Consider the following 16,168-nt stretch of genomic DNA (forward strand, 5'->3'; position numbering starts at 1 on the left):
AATGACGCTACAATGCACCACCCGCAGGTGTTATCTGTTTTTACACATGCTTAATACAGCAATATACATGCCATATTCTTACTAAAGTTTAATATAAGTTAATACTAGAGCAAATTTAAATATTTAAAAATTTGTACAGGATAATTCAAGCTGGGCCCGAGCAAGATTTATTTAAAAATAAATTAATAGAACTTAAAGGTTCATCATTTCGAATTCATATATTATAACTCTTTATATGCTCGCGGATGTTACGTCCCGAAACATCCTATAATGAACTAAGTTTAGTAAAATAAAGTTATTAAAATAATTTGTATCGACCAATAATTTAATTATAAATGTGATAAGTAGGTATACCATTCAATTAGTCATACAAAAATTTAAAGAAAAATTAAAATTCAATTTAAAAGTTCTAAACTTTTATTAACTTTTGCTAACAGAAGACAAGTTATAACTCAGACCCAGAAAGTTTTAATAATAAAAGAATATGTAGAAATAGTTTCAAAACAAATTAAATGTCTACCTAGTTCAAGCAACACGCGTGTATACACTTCTAAATATATAGGTACATTTACTCGTTTTAATAAAAAAAAATCAAACATAGGTAATAAAATCTCTAATAGACTTTAAACGCAATTAATATATACCTATTCCGAAAAAATTACATTGTTTCTACTACAGTCTATGTGAGTTATAATTTATTTTTGGAAACATTTTTAAAATACTAGAATTCCTACTAATGATGTGAACCTTACCATAAAAAGCCTACATGAATTGGGCACTATCATAACGATTAAATTCAATCATAAAAACAATACCCAAAGGCTAAAAGGCCAAATCCATCGACTGCCAATCGTCATATTATAATAGACTATAATACGTCTTAACGTTATTATTAAACTATAATTATAACTTATTAGTTATTACTTATTAGCCTCACAGGTACAAACAAAACACATAAGTACATTAAAATGTATAATAATATTGCTTATTATACTATGTATAAAAATATGTCGAAGCCGAGGTCAAAACATTCTCCCCTGCTTAAAAATAAGACATTTAAAAGTACGTATCAGGTATCTGTTCACATTTCGATTCTTTCTATTTTTTACGTTTTTAATTTAATCAGTCATTGTGTAAATTTTCTTCACTCGTATTTAAATCGTGACTTAACTCGACCTGATTATCCTAATTTAAAAAAGCAGTAGCGCACGGGTGTGTTTAATTTTTATATAAACGCTAATAATGTTTATTTATCCTACAGCCTACACATATAACGAAGGAACTTGAACAATATAGTTTACCTATAATATATAATTAACATATTATATGATCGATTTAGTCGAACGAATTTCTTCATGAAATAGGTGTATAACACTACAGTTTCACACTTAACAACAAAAATACGATCTATTATATTAATCTTAATTAGTACCTATATAAGTTTTAATATTATTAATCATATTTATATAATTAATATTCGAAACGATACTCGAGTTCTACATACATAAGCATGATGAATCATGTAAAATGAACCTTATCCTACTTTTCCAATCTATCATAGCAGATTTTCGGAAAAAAAACTGTCAAACTATGACTGCTAAAAAATGTAATTGTTACTTTAAAATTTGTTTAGGTGGATACTTATAAAATGATTAGCATAAACGAGAAACTGTAACCATTAATTCAATAAAAAAAATTTTGAATGAATATCAAGTTGTAAAATATTATTATATTAAAAAATGTTATATTATATTTAAAACATTTTATGTTGTTATTTCAATATAGACTTAAGTCAATAAACTATAAATTCAAGTTCTAGGCAAGTATTTTAATTTTCACTAAAAAACAAATAATTTTGCTTATAAATAAAAATAAAAGTGGTGGATATGATTGATACACCATAACAGAGGAAAGCATGCCAGAATGGGGAAGAAAGAAAGACATTTTTATCATTGCATCTCATTCTGGCAGAAGTCTTATCATAATATAATATATATATATATATAATTATACATAAACATATTTGTGACAGGACCTCTATATTTATTTGTATGATTATCACAAACAGCCTATCCATTCTATAAAATCTATGGTAAAGGGTAGTAACTGACTTAAGTTACCACTGTAGCTTACCAAACTATCTCATTGTATTATACTATTTTACACAGGGAGATACCTACCTACTCTTAAGATTTACAAAAGATATTATGGTTGAGCAAAACAAATGGGTGTTAAGTTACTGTAATTTAATGTAATGTAATGTAATGTAATGTCACATATTCATTACAAAACTAATTAGGTAGTAATTATCTCATTGGCTGTATTTGAGTAGGTTTGGAAGTACAAGGTCTTCACTGTTTAATAATATTAATAATAGAACAATTTGGTAGGTAAATTAAACTTTTAATTTCAATAATTATCTATACCCTATTAATTTGTGTTTTCAACTTTTTTGTCACTAAGTGACCCGACAACCTATTGGTAGAATGTATTTAAATATAAAAAGTGCACATAACAGTGAACAACAAGACTTGTGAATTTACAAATCAAATTTACAATCTAAACTCTTGGATTTGAAGGGGGTGCTTTATTAATAGCAACAACCTAAAAAATAAAATCACACTGTTAACATTTAATATAAATCAGATACCTTGATAGAAACTATTTTAGATACTTATTTTAGTAGATACCTATATTTTGTTACTTGACAGGTGTTGACTTATTTATTAATGATAAGCATGTTATTTACTGTGTAGGTACCTATAAAGTAACCTCTTACTATTAAAAAATGACTATTGGTAATTTTACCTTTTGAGCTTTGCACATAGTGTTGATAGCTTGGACGTCATGACTTGAATGCCTCGATTCGTGCATACACACGGCACATACTGGTGTCTTGCAAACCATACAGTACATGGACAGGCACTCTTCTTCGTGTTCATGGCAAATGATGTCCCTGTTTCTGATCTTGTTCCTGAGGGCCACCTTACCAACTGTCGGCTCCAGCAGGTTGTGCTTGGCCAACGGGCCCCTAGACGGATGGCAGTTGTCGCGGCACGAGTCACAGTACAGCACCTCACACTGCTCACACAGCACAGTGGCGTCAGCTGCCGGTTCGCTCTCGCACAGCTGGCACTTGGGGACGATGTGTCTGAGCTCGCCATAACGGTCCACAATGTTCCTCATTGTCCTGTACTTAGGTAGGTTGTGCGCGCCGTTGTCGTCAAAGTACACGGTCTTCCTGCAGGCCGGACACGACAGCGAATACGAGCCGGCCATAACCGGCGGGAATGCAATGATGCCTCCACCGACGTGGTTGGACGTGCCCAGGTAGCTGTTGGGCCGACTGTTGCATACGACGCCGCTGTCCGTCTCGCTGAGTATGGACAGCTTGTCCGACTCTGGATGGCAGTCAGACGCATGTGACTCGGCCGTGCTGCTGCCGCTAGTCGTCGAGTTACCACTGTTCTCTTGCGGAGCGGTCGGCTCCAGCGGTCGCTGAGCGTGTACCGCACAGTTCAGGCACAAAGCATGGTAGCACGGCAACAGTACCGGGTTGTTGAACAGCTGCTTGCAGGCGATGCAGTGCAGTTCGTCTTCCATCGCGGAGGTTAGACGTATTATAGCAGACGAAGGAGACTGGAGAGTTTATCTCGACTGTTTTTGAGCCCGGGAACGTAAATATGATCGTCGTCGTCGTGTCGATCAGCGATCAAAATAGCTCACATCGCGGAAAATCCTCCTAACGACCAGACGATTACGCGAGAAAAATTAGAGGAGGTACCTATATAATTATTTATTAAAAAAAAAACACTGTGATACACCGCAGTGGTGCTTTACAACATTATTTTCTATATATTGCATGTATCCACGGCACGGAGTACAAACACACGACAGGACGACACACACGCTAGACAAAAACTAAGTGGTCGACGTTGTGTTAATGTGTTAGTTGATACGTCTCGGTGTATTATTGTTGTTGTGTTAGCCGGAGGAAAACGCGACTTTTGTTTACACGACGCTAATGAACTCTGGCGGCGAGCGACCGCAAGTCGACGCCGCGTACAGTGTCGGCCGCAGACTCGGCGATTTATACCAAAAACACGCAAGACAAAATTAATCTACCTTGCGTCCGAGTTCGTTCAATTCGGAACGATTCGTCAATCAAAAGGGAAACAAAAAAAGGGAAAAAAACAAAGGTAAAAAAAAACGATAACGGAAAGTTTTTAATGTTTTTAAGTATGTTTATTATTTGATATTATTATATTAATATTATTATAAGTGTTTGACAAAACGCAGATTTTTCACTCAGAACCGCACAGTTGATTAACGTTTGTCACACTGTTGTCTATCGGAGTGCGGTCACGGCACAGATATCTATACTAACTAGATATGGTACTAGACTAGTTTTACATTGACAATAGAGAAGCTCGGCGGTGCGCTCTTATCACGCATCCGCCATGTTTTCGGGGGTCAAAACAATGATTTGAATGTATGAAAAAGATACAAGTTAAATTAATGTTCATGAAGTATTAAAAGATTTAAATTTAAACACGCATTCAATTTCAAACCATAACTATATAAATAATACATCTTACATATATAGATTGATAAATGCATATTATAGCAACTATTTGGGACTTATTAAATAACTTGAATGGTATAGTGTAGTCTCGTGAAATAAACCGTGTAACATCAGTTACATACACAGATATATTTTTAATTACTTTATATAATTATATATCAGTTAATTAACAATAATAATATAATACAATAGTTAACTTCATAATATACAAATCAATTCATATCATACTCAATTAATTTCAAAGAATAATGATTATTCAAATTTATAATTCAGGTATAAGGAGATATATATTTTTAATTTAATATATTATAATATGACTGTAGAATACAAATATAAAAATGTCAATACAAAGTAAATAGGTACAATAGAATTATGAATATGAAACAAAGAAATATTATTAATAAAGTTTAAACATAATTATTTATTGGTTATTAAATAAAATCAGCTTAGTTAAGACACGTCGTTTGCTAACTTGTTTATCTTTAGATTTAGCAATATAGTGCAGACGTATTTTGAGATATTCCTTACAAATTAAAGATACTAAATGTAATTTATGGTTTTCTAGAAAACAATCATCCAAACAACTTAAATTTTTAAATACATTATTACTGTAAACATAGTTCTTAGTATGAATAACAATTTTAGAATATGAACCCAATTTTAGATGTTTAAAATTATCTGTGAGTTGAATAAGAGTATTTTCAACAAATTTCACGATTTTTAATACATCAGTTGAACTCCGTACTAGTCCTCCCCTATTTTTAATATTAACTAGAGCCGAATAAGAATTTGTATGACTATAATTATGATCTATAGTAGTTTTTCTTTCTAGTAAACTTTCAGTACACGTAGGGCATTCTATTTTCTTAAAAATGGTTCTTACTATAAATCCACTAATATAGTATAAAATATTATCTTTAAGAATATTTATGTTAACACTATCATTTTCAAAAGAAAGGAAGTCTGGTATTTTTTCATCATCATCTTCAATAATTTCTTCAGATTTTCTTTTTTTCCAACGTATTTCAAAAATGCTGTCATAACATGAATTATCTAATGCAACACAGTTTGCTGCATAAGATGAAGTTATTAAATTCTTTAAACACAATTGTTTCATAGCTGTTCGAAATTCCAGAACATTAGGGTTATTATTGTGACCAAATCTTTGCCTTATTTTAGAAAAAAATATTTCTAAGTGGTCTTGAGAAAATTTGTAAGTTAAAAGATATTTATAATCAGTAACAATAAAAAGTTCCTTAGCCAAGTTTAATATTGATTTGACAGCTACAGCAAAACCTACAAATATAAATATAATAATGAGTATAATGATATAAATATACAAAATAATACATGCTACGTTAAAATTCCAACAAATATAATCACTGACCAATCACAAATGTTTTCCTAGGAGTTGAATGAATTGGAATTCCTTTAATATCTGTTAGACTCAACAAATAATCTACCAATGGTTTTATCATATTTTCCACTTCTTTAATGTTGTTTCTGTACAATGGTTTTTTAAATCCTTTACCAAAGGGGTTACGGGTATTAAGAAAGTCAAATATTCTATCAATTACCCTTATAAACCGTTCTGTAGCTTCACCTATAGTAAATTAAAATAACTGTACTTATACTGAATTACTGATTATAATTAAACTGCAACTTACTGTTCTTAAATGTAGATTCTTCTAACGATCTAAGGAATTGTATAGCATCAGCAGTCGACGAGCTTAAGGTCTGTGCGGCCATTTTCACCTTCATAATGTTTTTCCTCCAATCAATATGAGCAGATGTCAATTTATTAGCCAAGTGCAACCCTATGTTCTCTTGGGCTATATCAATGAAGCACAGAATCATTATTATATTAAATTTTATATAATTAGATATTTGTGAAATGAAGCAAATCTAATCTTTTAATATACCTTTATTAAGATCTTGGATAAATGTCCAATCAATTATGCCATCAACACTTTTAAATTTTCGGTAAGTACCAAGGGCATTTCTTGCTAATTTAATATTGTGGCATGCATCTGGTATATAATAAATCTAAATAAAATAAAAATAAATAAATTATACAGTGTTCATTTTTATTATAGATAGTTTTTACCTTCCGATCTATGCCAGGAATATAAAAATATTCTACTAACTCATCATATGATTCATGAAGTTTACATCCGAGATGTGTCATAGTGGATAAGTTAGTACTAGTGCCATCACATGTTACACCCCAAACTCGAACACCAACATTATTTGCCATTGTAATTGCGGTTGTAACAAGACCAGCCTGTATTACTGCAGTACTTTTAGATTGTAAAAAGTAGCCAATTGGATGTTTCCACTTTCCATTTAATCCAACTAACATAAAAACTAATGCTTCTGTAGCTGGGGTCTCCTGTGCTTCAGCTTGAATTCCTCCAAAATCACAATAACCCAGAAATTTATCTTCACTAGCATCATACAAGATTTTTTTTCTTATACACATTGAATCAAAAACTAAATTGCAATCCTTGTCACTGTGTGGAATGCATTTCATATATTCAAATACTTCATTGAAGAAACCTGGATTAGCATTGACAGAAGAAGTCCAGTTGCTAATGGACGATGGATGTGGTAGGCTTAATATAGTTCTGTAATAGGTAGCAGTAATATATTTTTATTAGTGATATATTTGAATACATAATATAAATATAACATAAAAACATAACACATCAAATAAATTTAAAAAAAGAAAATTTCACACAAATAACTGATAATAGTGTTTAATTACCGGCAAAAATTATAAGCTTTAGGAGAATAATAGTGGAGCGTCAAAGCAAATTGTTTCATCTCATTGGAATAGCGACAACCAGTTCCTTTATTACTATTTTTAAGCTCATTATTAAATAATTCTAATATAGACCCTGGCAGAGAAAGCATTCCAATAGCAAGAATAAAGCATTAAAGCATTATAAAAACAGCAAAACGTTTATTTATGATTAAAAATTCTTACCACTAAAATGATTTTCAATTAATCTTCCATGTTCACCATCAATTAAACCTTTATTGCGTAAATCATCTAAGAGATCTTTTAAATTATTAATTGTTTTTTCTTTCCTCCTAAGCTTTTGTTGTAAAATTTTTATTTTATTTTTTAACTTGGTTTCATGGGTAAAACTATTTATAGTTTGTACTTCTACATCTTTTGTAGACTGTGTCTCATTAATTAAAATATCATCTGGTTCAGGACCATTATCTAAAAAAATTATTAATACCTAATAAAAAAAAAAAAAATAATGATAAAATTTAAAACAGTTTTAATACCATCAATAACTGGTGTAGTATCATTATTGACTGGTCTAGGAATTTTTGTCAGAGGATTTATTCTGTGTTTTTTAACTTTTTGGTAGTATGGCGGGAATGATGGAAACACTGATGGAGTAGCATCCAATCTTAATAATGGTCTACTTGCACCTGGGCGTATTTGAAAGTCTTCATTAGTAAAATGATCACTGCAAATTCTACTGTGCTGTGATGGTTTGAAATTTTTTCTTTTTATAGCTTCAATCCACTTCTTCATCAACTCCTCATTGGAATGAGGAAATCTAATTTATAATAAATAATAATTTAAACAAAATACAGTAAAGTTATGGTTGTAATATAATATGAATATAATACTAATTACTGGTATTTTTTAATTGCTAATTTTGTTTTAAATAGGTAGGTTACTTACCGGAAAAAATGTGTTGACTGTCCAGCTGAAGCCCTATTTTGACAGCCATACGCAACACACGAATGAGGCATATTTAAGTATTAATTAGGAGTACATTTTAAAATCGAATTCCACATGTTTGTCATGACATGTTTGTATTGTATCTAGGTTAATGCAGAAATATTTTGACCCCCGAAAAAATGGCGTCTACATCGACGGTGAGCTTCACCTGATAACGGGAGTTCGCTATCTAGTATAGTATAGATATCTGTGGGTCACGGACATTCGATGATAAAAAAATAGAGATAACCGGGCTTGGCATTTTTATATAATATGTATGGGCAGGACTATTTTGAAATGTATAGATATTAGATAATATTATTATTTATTTATTATTTATCTATATTGTACATTTTTTTTTTTTTACAGCTGTTCAGCTGTTGTGCTTGTGATTTACGAGACTAGTTATATAGTAGTTACGTATATGTTTAATTATAATCTATTATCGTTGTCTCATATTTGACTCCTAAAAACGGATGGAGTAGGTTAAGATGGGACTTAGAACTTGGGGAGTAGTTTAGCCTTCACTAGTTAGCACTTTACTCTTTAATAATTATTTTCTGATTTTACTACGAAGAATTAATAAGTACAAAATATAAAAGACGAGTCCCTTAATTAGACTAATAATTTATTCAACAAACAGCAGTCACAAAAGAAACGTTCAAACTTCGAATATATTTATCTAGTAAGATTTGTATATTCACAGAACAAGTAATTAATAACTTTTTGCTTCAATATTCTCTGACGTGAAATGGACTTAAGTAAACTAATGATATAGTAAACATAATTGTATTATACTAGATAAAGGGTAGTTTTAATGATACTATAGTGAATTCAGAATGGTTTTTGACATAGATAAGTATACCTTTTTTACCGGTTTTTGGTTTAGATTTGTATTTATTAATCTACCTATATAATGTAAGAACAATAGAAACATTGTCCTGTCATCATTTTAACCATGTCGAGCTGAATTTTTTTAAATCTCAATTTAAGATAATATACTATGAATAGACAAAAGTGGACTTGCTATAGAGATCATTTTTATTATTTTATACAAGATGTAAAAATGGCAGCATTTCCTTATAGTTACCGTATTATTAGTTTATTATTCTTTTGTCCTTTAAAAAAAGATATTCCCACAATTTAAAACTTGAAATTATTAATTTTTGTACTATTTTTCAAGTGTTTGTTTGAAATCGTGCAATAACAAAGATTAAAACAATATCAATATAATTAAGTGTGAACAATGATTATAAAAACTATAATACTATGTACATATTATTAATCTTTCTAAGACCATGGGTATAAAAATTAAGAAAAGATAAAAAATAATTTGTAATTACTGTTCTTCATTAATTTGAGTTATTATTTTGTAATTCAAAGTTAAAATGTGTTTTTGTTATGTACATGAAAACATTTTTAATATCATTAGAATATATGAGGTCTTAAATTAAAACATTAACAATAATTGAATAATAACATACAATTTTAAGAGTTAAAATAATTCTTGTCTTACTTCTTTGTTTAGAAAACAACTGTTATACCTTAACCAAAATGAAACCAGTCCAAATAACTACAATGAAAATGGAAATTGTTAACTTATTTTCAAGTTCATACGCTCGTTTTTATAGCAAAGGTCAGAAGAATAGTTACGATGTATTAGTTGTGGGAGGAGGTATTGTTGGATTTGCAACTGCACGAGCATTATTATCACGCAATAAGCATCTACGTGTAGGTCTTGTAGAAAAAGAAAATCAGCCTTCAGTTCATCAAAGCGGACACAACAGCGGAGTTATACATGCGGGCATATATTACAAACCAGGCTCGATGAGAGCAAAAATGTGCATTGAAGGCCTCTATAAAACTTATGAATATTGTGCCAAAAATAATATACCACATAAAAAATGTGGAAAACTCATTGTTGCCACTGAAGAATCCCAAATAAAAAGTTTAAATGACTTGTATGAGCGAGGATTAGAAAATGGTACTCCTGATATAAAGTTGATAAATGGAAATGATATCAAGACCATTGAACCATATTGTAATGTAAGTCAATATAAGACACAATAAAGCTTAGATTAATATTTTTACACTCGGATGTTTATAGGGTGTACGAGCAATTCATTCACCACATACAGGAATTGTGGATTGGGCAGTAGTGACAAAACATTATGCAACAGACTTCGCAAATTTGGGTGGTCAAATAATTTACAATTTTAAAGTGAAATCATTTGAAGAATGTAAACATAACAGAGCACTTAAAATAATTTCTGAAAAAAATGTACTTTTATTGTATAGTAATACTCCTAAAAAATTGAAAGAGACATGGCGTGGCACGTGTTAAGAACTATCTGACACTTTATTGGATGGGTAATTGCCCGAAAATGTAACCAACACAACACGCCATGTTTATGCGGTTTATAAAAAATAATTTCTAATTCATAAAATTTAAATTATTAAAAAAATTACAGAACGAAGTATTAGCAGATTATGTTGTTACGTGTGGTGGACTACAATCTGATAAATTATCATTGATGACTGGATGTAAAGCTGATCCATACATATTACCCATACGAGGTGAATATCTTTTACTTGGCAAAGAAAAAGCACATCTTGTTAAAGGCAATATATATCCAGTAATGATTAATTTTATAATACAATTTGTACACTATACATCATGATATAAATTTATTATTAGATATATTTATCTCTTCATAGGTGCCTGATCCCAGTTTACCATTTCTTGGTGTTCATTTTACACCAAGAATGGATGGTTCGGTTTTTTTGGGTCCAAATGCAGTTCTGGCTCTAAAACAAGAAGGATACAGGTTTTTAATACAGATAAATAAAAATTAATTAATATACTAGAGATGTTAATGTATTATTCATGTCTTTAGCTGGAATGATGTTAGTATTTCTAATACAATAAGGCTTTTAAAACTAGATGGTGTACAAAAACTAATGGCAAAACATATGAAATTTGGCATAAATGAAACTATCAAGTCTTTATTTCCTGCCAAGCAGCTAAAAGAAATACAAAATTATATTCCAGCCATCAAACAAAATGATATTAAAAGGTAAAATTAAAAAAAATATATATCAACATAATTTTATTTATTTGATGCGCCTGTTACACAAATGAATAGAGGTCCTACGGGTGTTCGTGCTCAACCACTGTGGGCAGATGGAACAATGGCAGAGGATTTAGTGCTAGACATAGCCTCAAATGATCCTTCAGATTTAGTGAAGTATAGAATAATGCATTGCCGAAGTGCTCCATCACCTTCGGCAACATCATCACTACCAATTGGTGAAGTTATTGTAGACAAAATGTTTGCAAAATACCCGCATTTAAACCTTTTACCAAATTAAATTATCAATATCTATAGTGTTATGATAATGTGATCTACTTTAGTTTATGTGGTGTGAGTAAGGTACATTTGTTAAAAATTAACATAGATTTAAGTCTCTGAGAAAATATTAACCAAACAGGCTAATTTTTACACAGAGAAGCACATTAACCAAATACAATGTATGATTTTGAATCAAAAATACAAATTATATTACCACCATAATAAATGTGATGATGACTATTCTGCATTTATTACTATTCATTATTATTTATTAAGTTAAATAAAAAATAATAATAACCAAAAAATTAGCACAAATATTGTGTATTTTGTTAATTAAGAACAAGAAACATAAAATATAAAAAACTAGTTGAATTATAAAATCATAGAACTATTCACAATACAAACAAAAATTCCAACTTCTATCTAATATAAGTTAATAGTAGTAAAACATTGAGTGACAAATATGATTTGGGACTAACAATGACAATGTATTACAAAGATTAATGTTAAAAACATCTCCACAAATATTTGATGTTCATTAATTTTTTTATATTTTTCTAAATATCTGAATTATGTCTTGGCCACATGCAGTTTATGTACTTATGCATATTATACTTATCTATGTACTTATGTATTAAGAAGAACTTTTTAAGGAATTATTGTATTTAAAACTGATACATTTTATTTTATAAGCAAAAATAAAAATTATGGTACACCATCATTTGGGAGTGTCATCAACTTTTAAATAAAATTTGGTATTCATAAGATCAAATATTGATACTCTCTTTATATATTTTAATTCAATTCTATACCAAGTAAAAGTATTAATACTTATCTTTCAATATGACAATATCACATCCCAACTCATAGTAAGTCAATAATTATTATGAGCAAATAATTGTATTTAGGTATACAGAATAAATTAGTTATCATAGCTACCTGGTACATCCCAGTTAAATGCCATACCAGGCCATAATACTGGTTTCTTCATAGAACAAAATTTATCAAATTCAAACTGCAGTTTATTTTCAAGACATTTAATCTCATTTACTTTTGAACCATAGAGTTCAATTGGATTAATCTCATTTACCTCAGTTACACTGGTAGATTCTGTAACACAAATAGCCAAATGACTTAATTTTAATTTTAAAAAAATGTAGAATAATTAGAATAATCTAACCAAAGAATATAATAGTGAATAATCTCAACCGTGGCAACCCAAAAGCAATTTATAATTCTAGACTTTCATTAATAACAAATGCACAAATTAGAAATATTGTATTACATAAGATATAATACCCAAAATAATTGTTTTAAAGTGTCAACATAGATCAAGGTTTATACCATCACGGTAGACTATGAATTTAAAATTACACTTAATTTTTATGAAAACTATTTTAACTTGAATGCATATATTTATTAACACGAAAAACTCAATCAAAATTAATAAAACATTACCCAGGATTTCAAAACCTTTTTATAATGTTACGAGTAAAACGTTAACCAATTAAAATTGATAACGGTTAACATAACACTAAACGATAAACAAACGATAAACAATTTTAATTAATATAGAATAACATAAGAACTAGTAGAAATTATTGATGATTAAAACATAACATTAGCAGAAAAAAAATTATAACTATCAGTATAATATATTTAGTTGTTTTCGAATTGTAATTTAAATTACTAGGTACCTAATCAAAATAAAATAAATGTAATAGAAAGTTTAAAATGGCAATAAATATTTCAAACACAAAATACACATCACCAATTATGATTTATAAATAGACCTTCTTAGAAAGTATAAATAACACTGTTCAATGTTGGTGCTTAACTTGTATAGTGTGTCTCATCAAAAATACTTTCAGTCAACACCAACGACACATTGGTAATACACCATACGAGTTGTCATTTGACAAAAAAATATATTTTCATGGTATGTGCATTTTATTATTGTACAAATGATTGTGTCACTTATGAGTTATGAGACTTACCAGCAGATTATAAATTCAAGTGAAATGTGAATAACGTTTAAACATAAAAAGCTAAATTGTTCATAACGTTTTAATTGTTAATAATATTAAACCCATGAATTGAATTATGTTTAAATTTATAAAACGCTTAAACGCATAAGTTGAATAATGTATAAAAAATGTTTAATTATTTCATACTAAAAATCCAATAAGCAGATCATTACCATTTTCAAAACCGGGTGAATTGCATAATCCATACTCTTTGTCGACTTTTCTCTTTTCTAATTCTACAAACAATGAACCATATCCATTTATTATACTTCAATAAATAGTATACTAATGTTTTAAAATTACTAATTATATCACATTAATTAGTAAATTAATAGATAGAACATATACTAACCTATTTTTTCTTGATGTTCCAAGGTTTTTTTTGAAAAGTTCAAATATTCTAAATCAATATCAACGCTACCATCGGTAGAGCAAGCATCAACATCATCCTCATTTTCTTCAGTGCTAAAAGTTGTACATTTATTAATTTCCTAGGAAATAGATATAAAATACAATAAGTTATTATAAAAAATACATGAAATATTTAAGAACAAATGCAGTTTAGTTCCCCCTCACCATTTTGAATTTTTTTTATCTTATAGGGTTAAGAATGGTGGTACAATCAGAATTTGTAGATCAAACTTAGTTTCAAAGTTATTGCCTTTGGAACTCAGCAAATTTGGGTTTTTTCAGCATACCCAATACGCTATAATTTACCACGTTTTTCATATCTTTTTACTCTTTTGATACTTGTGTTCTAACATGTTAAAAATGATGGTGCAATCAGAATTAATAAAATTATAGAATAAACTTACTATAAATGTAATAATGATATATTTATTAAAACATAATATATCGGTAATAAAGTAAAAAATGTACAACAATTCAATGTTGTCTTCGTCATCAGTAGCTGAATTGGACTTAGTTGTTTTTGCATTATTTTATGTTTCAAAAATAACTGATGGATCATACAAACGCCCAGCTTATTTAAAAAGCTCAGGTAATGGCTCTAACTTTAAAATACGAGTATACAACATCGCTTTAAAAACATACATTTTGCCAAATACCCAGAATAAAACCTTTTTTTGCGGCAATACTGCGATAGTATCTTCATGATAATAGAATAAGCTATATTAAGTTGTTTTGCAATTATCTTCAGGTAGACAATAGGTTAATGAGTATATTGTAACCTTGCCTATTAAAATAACATAATTATATTAAAATGGCGCCTTCACCTGCCAGCTCCGGTCACCAGACTTGTTGGTCAGTTCAAGTAATATAAAATGATTCCTTCGCCTGCTGACTCCAGTCACCGAGCTCAAAGTCCTTCACATGGCAATAATGTTATGTTCCGTGAATACCTATAAACGTAAAATCGCATACTTAGGAAGTTAAAGAACTTCAACAAAAATGTCCGAACGAAAAATTATGATTGCACCATCATTCAGAAATCGTCGAGTTCCTACAGTTTCGATATAAAAATATCAAATTGGCGAGGGGGAACTAAGCTACATTTACACCAACATTTCGATCATACGAACTACAACACTTCTCACGGAATTAAAAACGTAAAAATATTCAATATTGGACACGGATAAAACAGCCAGGAATTTATGCCCAAAATATCGAAAAGAACTTACCTTCGTATCAATATTAATTGTCGCCAACGAACTATCGCTATCCAATCCCCGAGCCCCAGAAATTCGATAGCCCCAATTGATTATGTCCTCGTAGTTTTTCCAAAAATTTAATAGATTTTGGTCCATTTTTTACAAAAATCAAAGAAAAGAGTAAAGACCGGACAATTTCAAATTAAATTACCGACTGATCATAACCTTATCATTTTATATTTTTATCACTATCTATGTGACAGTATAACCAATAATCACAGTCCATAATATTCCTCTACATTGTAGAGTCTACAACCTACGCATTTTATTCTCGTACAGTGGATAGGGACGGGTACGCAATTTTATATGCAGATACTCAATTAATAAGAAATTTTTTTTTTTAAATTTTATGTCCGAATATGGTTTATGCTTAGCTATAAATTATGTATAAAAAACAACTTTTAACAGTAAAAATAAATTAAATATAAATATGAATCATCAATACATAACACTGTATTATTATATATACCTAGTGTTATAACTACAGATATATAAAACTTAAAATAATAATAAAAAATTAAAAAAATATAAATTGTTTTATATATCTGTGGAGTAAACATACATTTTACAACCTAATTTTCAGTAGTGTCATAATTAAAGATATCTTTAATCGTGGTAGTGTTGAAGAAATTATGAAATTTGGTAAAAATAACTATGATTCAGAGTAACTTATAACTTTTAAATTACTGTCGGAAATAACTAGTAATTATTACTTCTTACTTATTAGCTTATTAGTAATAATAAGTTATTATTATTAGTTATTATTTATTAATTATTACATTATA

At 29.4% G+C, this 16,168-nt stretch overlaps 3 protein-coding genes and 1 long non-coding RNA gene across 8 annotated transcripts in view; 1 reads left to right on the forward strand and 3 right to left on the reverse strand.

The window, feature by feature from the left end:
• The window catches only part of LOC111029626 (E3 ubiquitin-protein ligase TRIM9), a 69,877-nt gene extending 65,893 nt beyond the window's left edge, over positions 1 to 3,984 (reverse strand). The window contains exon 1 of one of the 2 annotated variants that reach the window (XM_022308710.1): positions 2,809 to 3,984. In XM_022308710.1, coding sequence (XP_022164402.1) covers positions 2,809 to 3,603 — 795 coding nt within the window. In that variant the 5' untranslated portion in view covers positions 3,604 to 3,984. The remainder of the gene's footprint in view (positions 1 to 2,808) is intronic. The other variant, XM_022308712.1, reaches the window with a different exon arrangement.
• Positions 3,985 to 7,560: 3,576 nt separating this feature from the next.
• Positions 7,561 to 8,365, reverse strand: LOC111029690 (THAP domain-containing protein 1-like). Its single transcript, XM_022308807.1, has 3 exons — positions 8,295 to 8,365; positions 7,886 to 8,166; positions 7,561 to 7,817 (listed from the first exon to the last, which is right to left on the reverse strand). Exons 1-3 carry the CDS (start codon positions 8,363 to 8,365, stop codon positions 7,561 to 7,563), a joined length of 609 nt encoding a protein of 202 aa, XP_022164499.1.
• A 396-nt stretch (positions 8,366 to 8,761) lies between these two features.
• LOC111029650 (L-2-hydroxyglutarate dehydrogenase, mitochondrial) lies at positions 8,762 to 11,933 on the forward strand. 4 transcript variants are annotated; one of them, XM_022308749.1, is made up of 7 exons: positions 8,762 to 9,044; positions 9,862 to 10,379; positions 10,441 to 10,614; positions 10,805 to 10,969; positions 11,052 to 11,161; positions 11,231 to 11,410; positions 11,480 to 11,933. In XM_022308749.1, the coding sequence occupies exons 2-7, from the start codon at positions 9,888 to 9,890 to the stop codon at positions 11,703 to 11,705; spliced, it is 1,347 nt and encodes a 448-aa protein (XP_022164441.1). In that variant the 5' UTR covers positions 8,762 to 9,044; positions 9,862 to 9,887; the 3' UTR covers positions 11,706 to 11,933. The 4 variants fall into 4 exon arrangements, with proteins under 4 accessions (XP_022164441.1, XP_022164442.1, XP_022164444.1 ...); XM_022308750.1 differs by having other exon boundaries at positions 8,762 to 9,018; XM_022308752.1 differs by lacking the exon at positions 8,762 to 9,044 and adding an exon at positions 9,095 to 9,251.
• Positions 11,934 to 14,097: 2,164 nt separating this feature from the next.
• On the reverse strand, positions 14,098 to 15,461 carry LOC111029651. Its single transcript, XR_002604032.1, has 3 exons — positions 15,354 to 15,461; positions 14,949 to 15,074; positions 14,098 to 14,204 (listed from the first exon to the last, which is right to left on the reverse strand). It is a non-coding gene; the product is annotated as an uncharacterized LOC111029651 (long non-coding RNA).
• Between the last annotated feature and the right edge of the window lie 707 nt (positions 15,462 to 16,168).

This window comes from Myzus persicae, unplaced genomic scaffold, assembly GCF_001856785.1.
Source record: "Myzus persicae strain clone G006 unplaced genomic scaffold, MPER_G0061.0, whole genome shotgun sequence".
Taxonomy (NCBI): domain Eukaryota; kingdom Metazoa; phylum Arthropoda; class Insecta; order Hemiptera; family Aphididae; genus Myzus; species Myzus persicae.

Bases quoted from the DNA above. Each gene is read 5' to 3' on its own strand.
- LOC111029690 (XM_022308807.1), bottom strand. From the start codon at position 8,365: ATGCCTCATTCGTGTGTTGCGTATGGCTGTCAAAATAGGGCTTCAGCT. The intron at 8,167-8,294 runs GTAAGTAACCTA...ATTATAAATTAG, and splicing joins CAGTCAACACATTTTTTCCG to ATTTCCTCATTCCAATGAGG. The intron at 7,818-7,885 runs GTATTAAAACTG...TAATTTTTTTAG, and splicing joins TACTACACCAGTTATTGATG to ATAATGGTCCTGAACCAGAT.
- LOC111029650 (XM_022308749.1), top strand. From the start codon at position 9,888: ATGAAACCAGTCCAAATAACTACAATGAAAATGGAAATTGTTAACTTA. The intron at 11,162-11,230 runs GTTTTTAATACA...TCATGTCTTTAG, and splicing joins CTAAAACAAGAAGGATACAG to CTGGAATGATGTTAGTATTT. The intron at 11,411-11,479 runs GTAAAATTAAAA...ACAAATGAATAG, and splicing joins AAACAAAATGATATTAAAAG to AGGTCCTACGGGTGTTCGTG.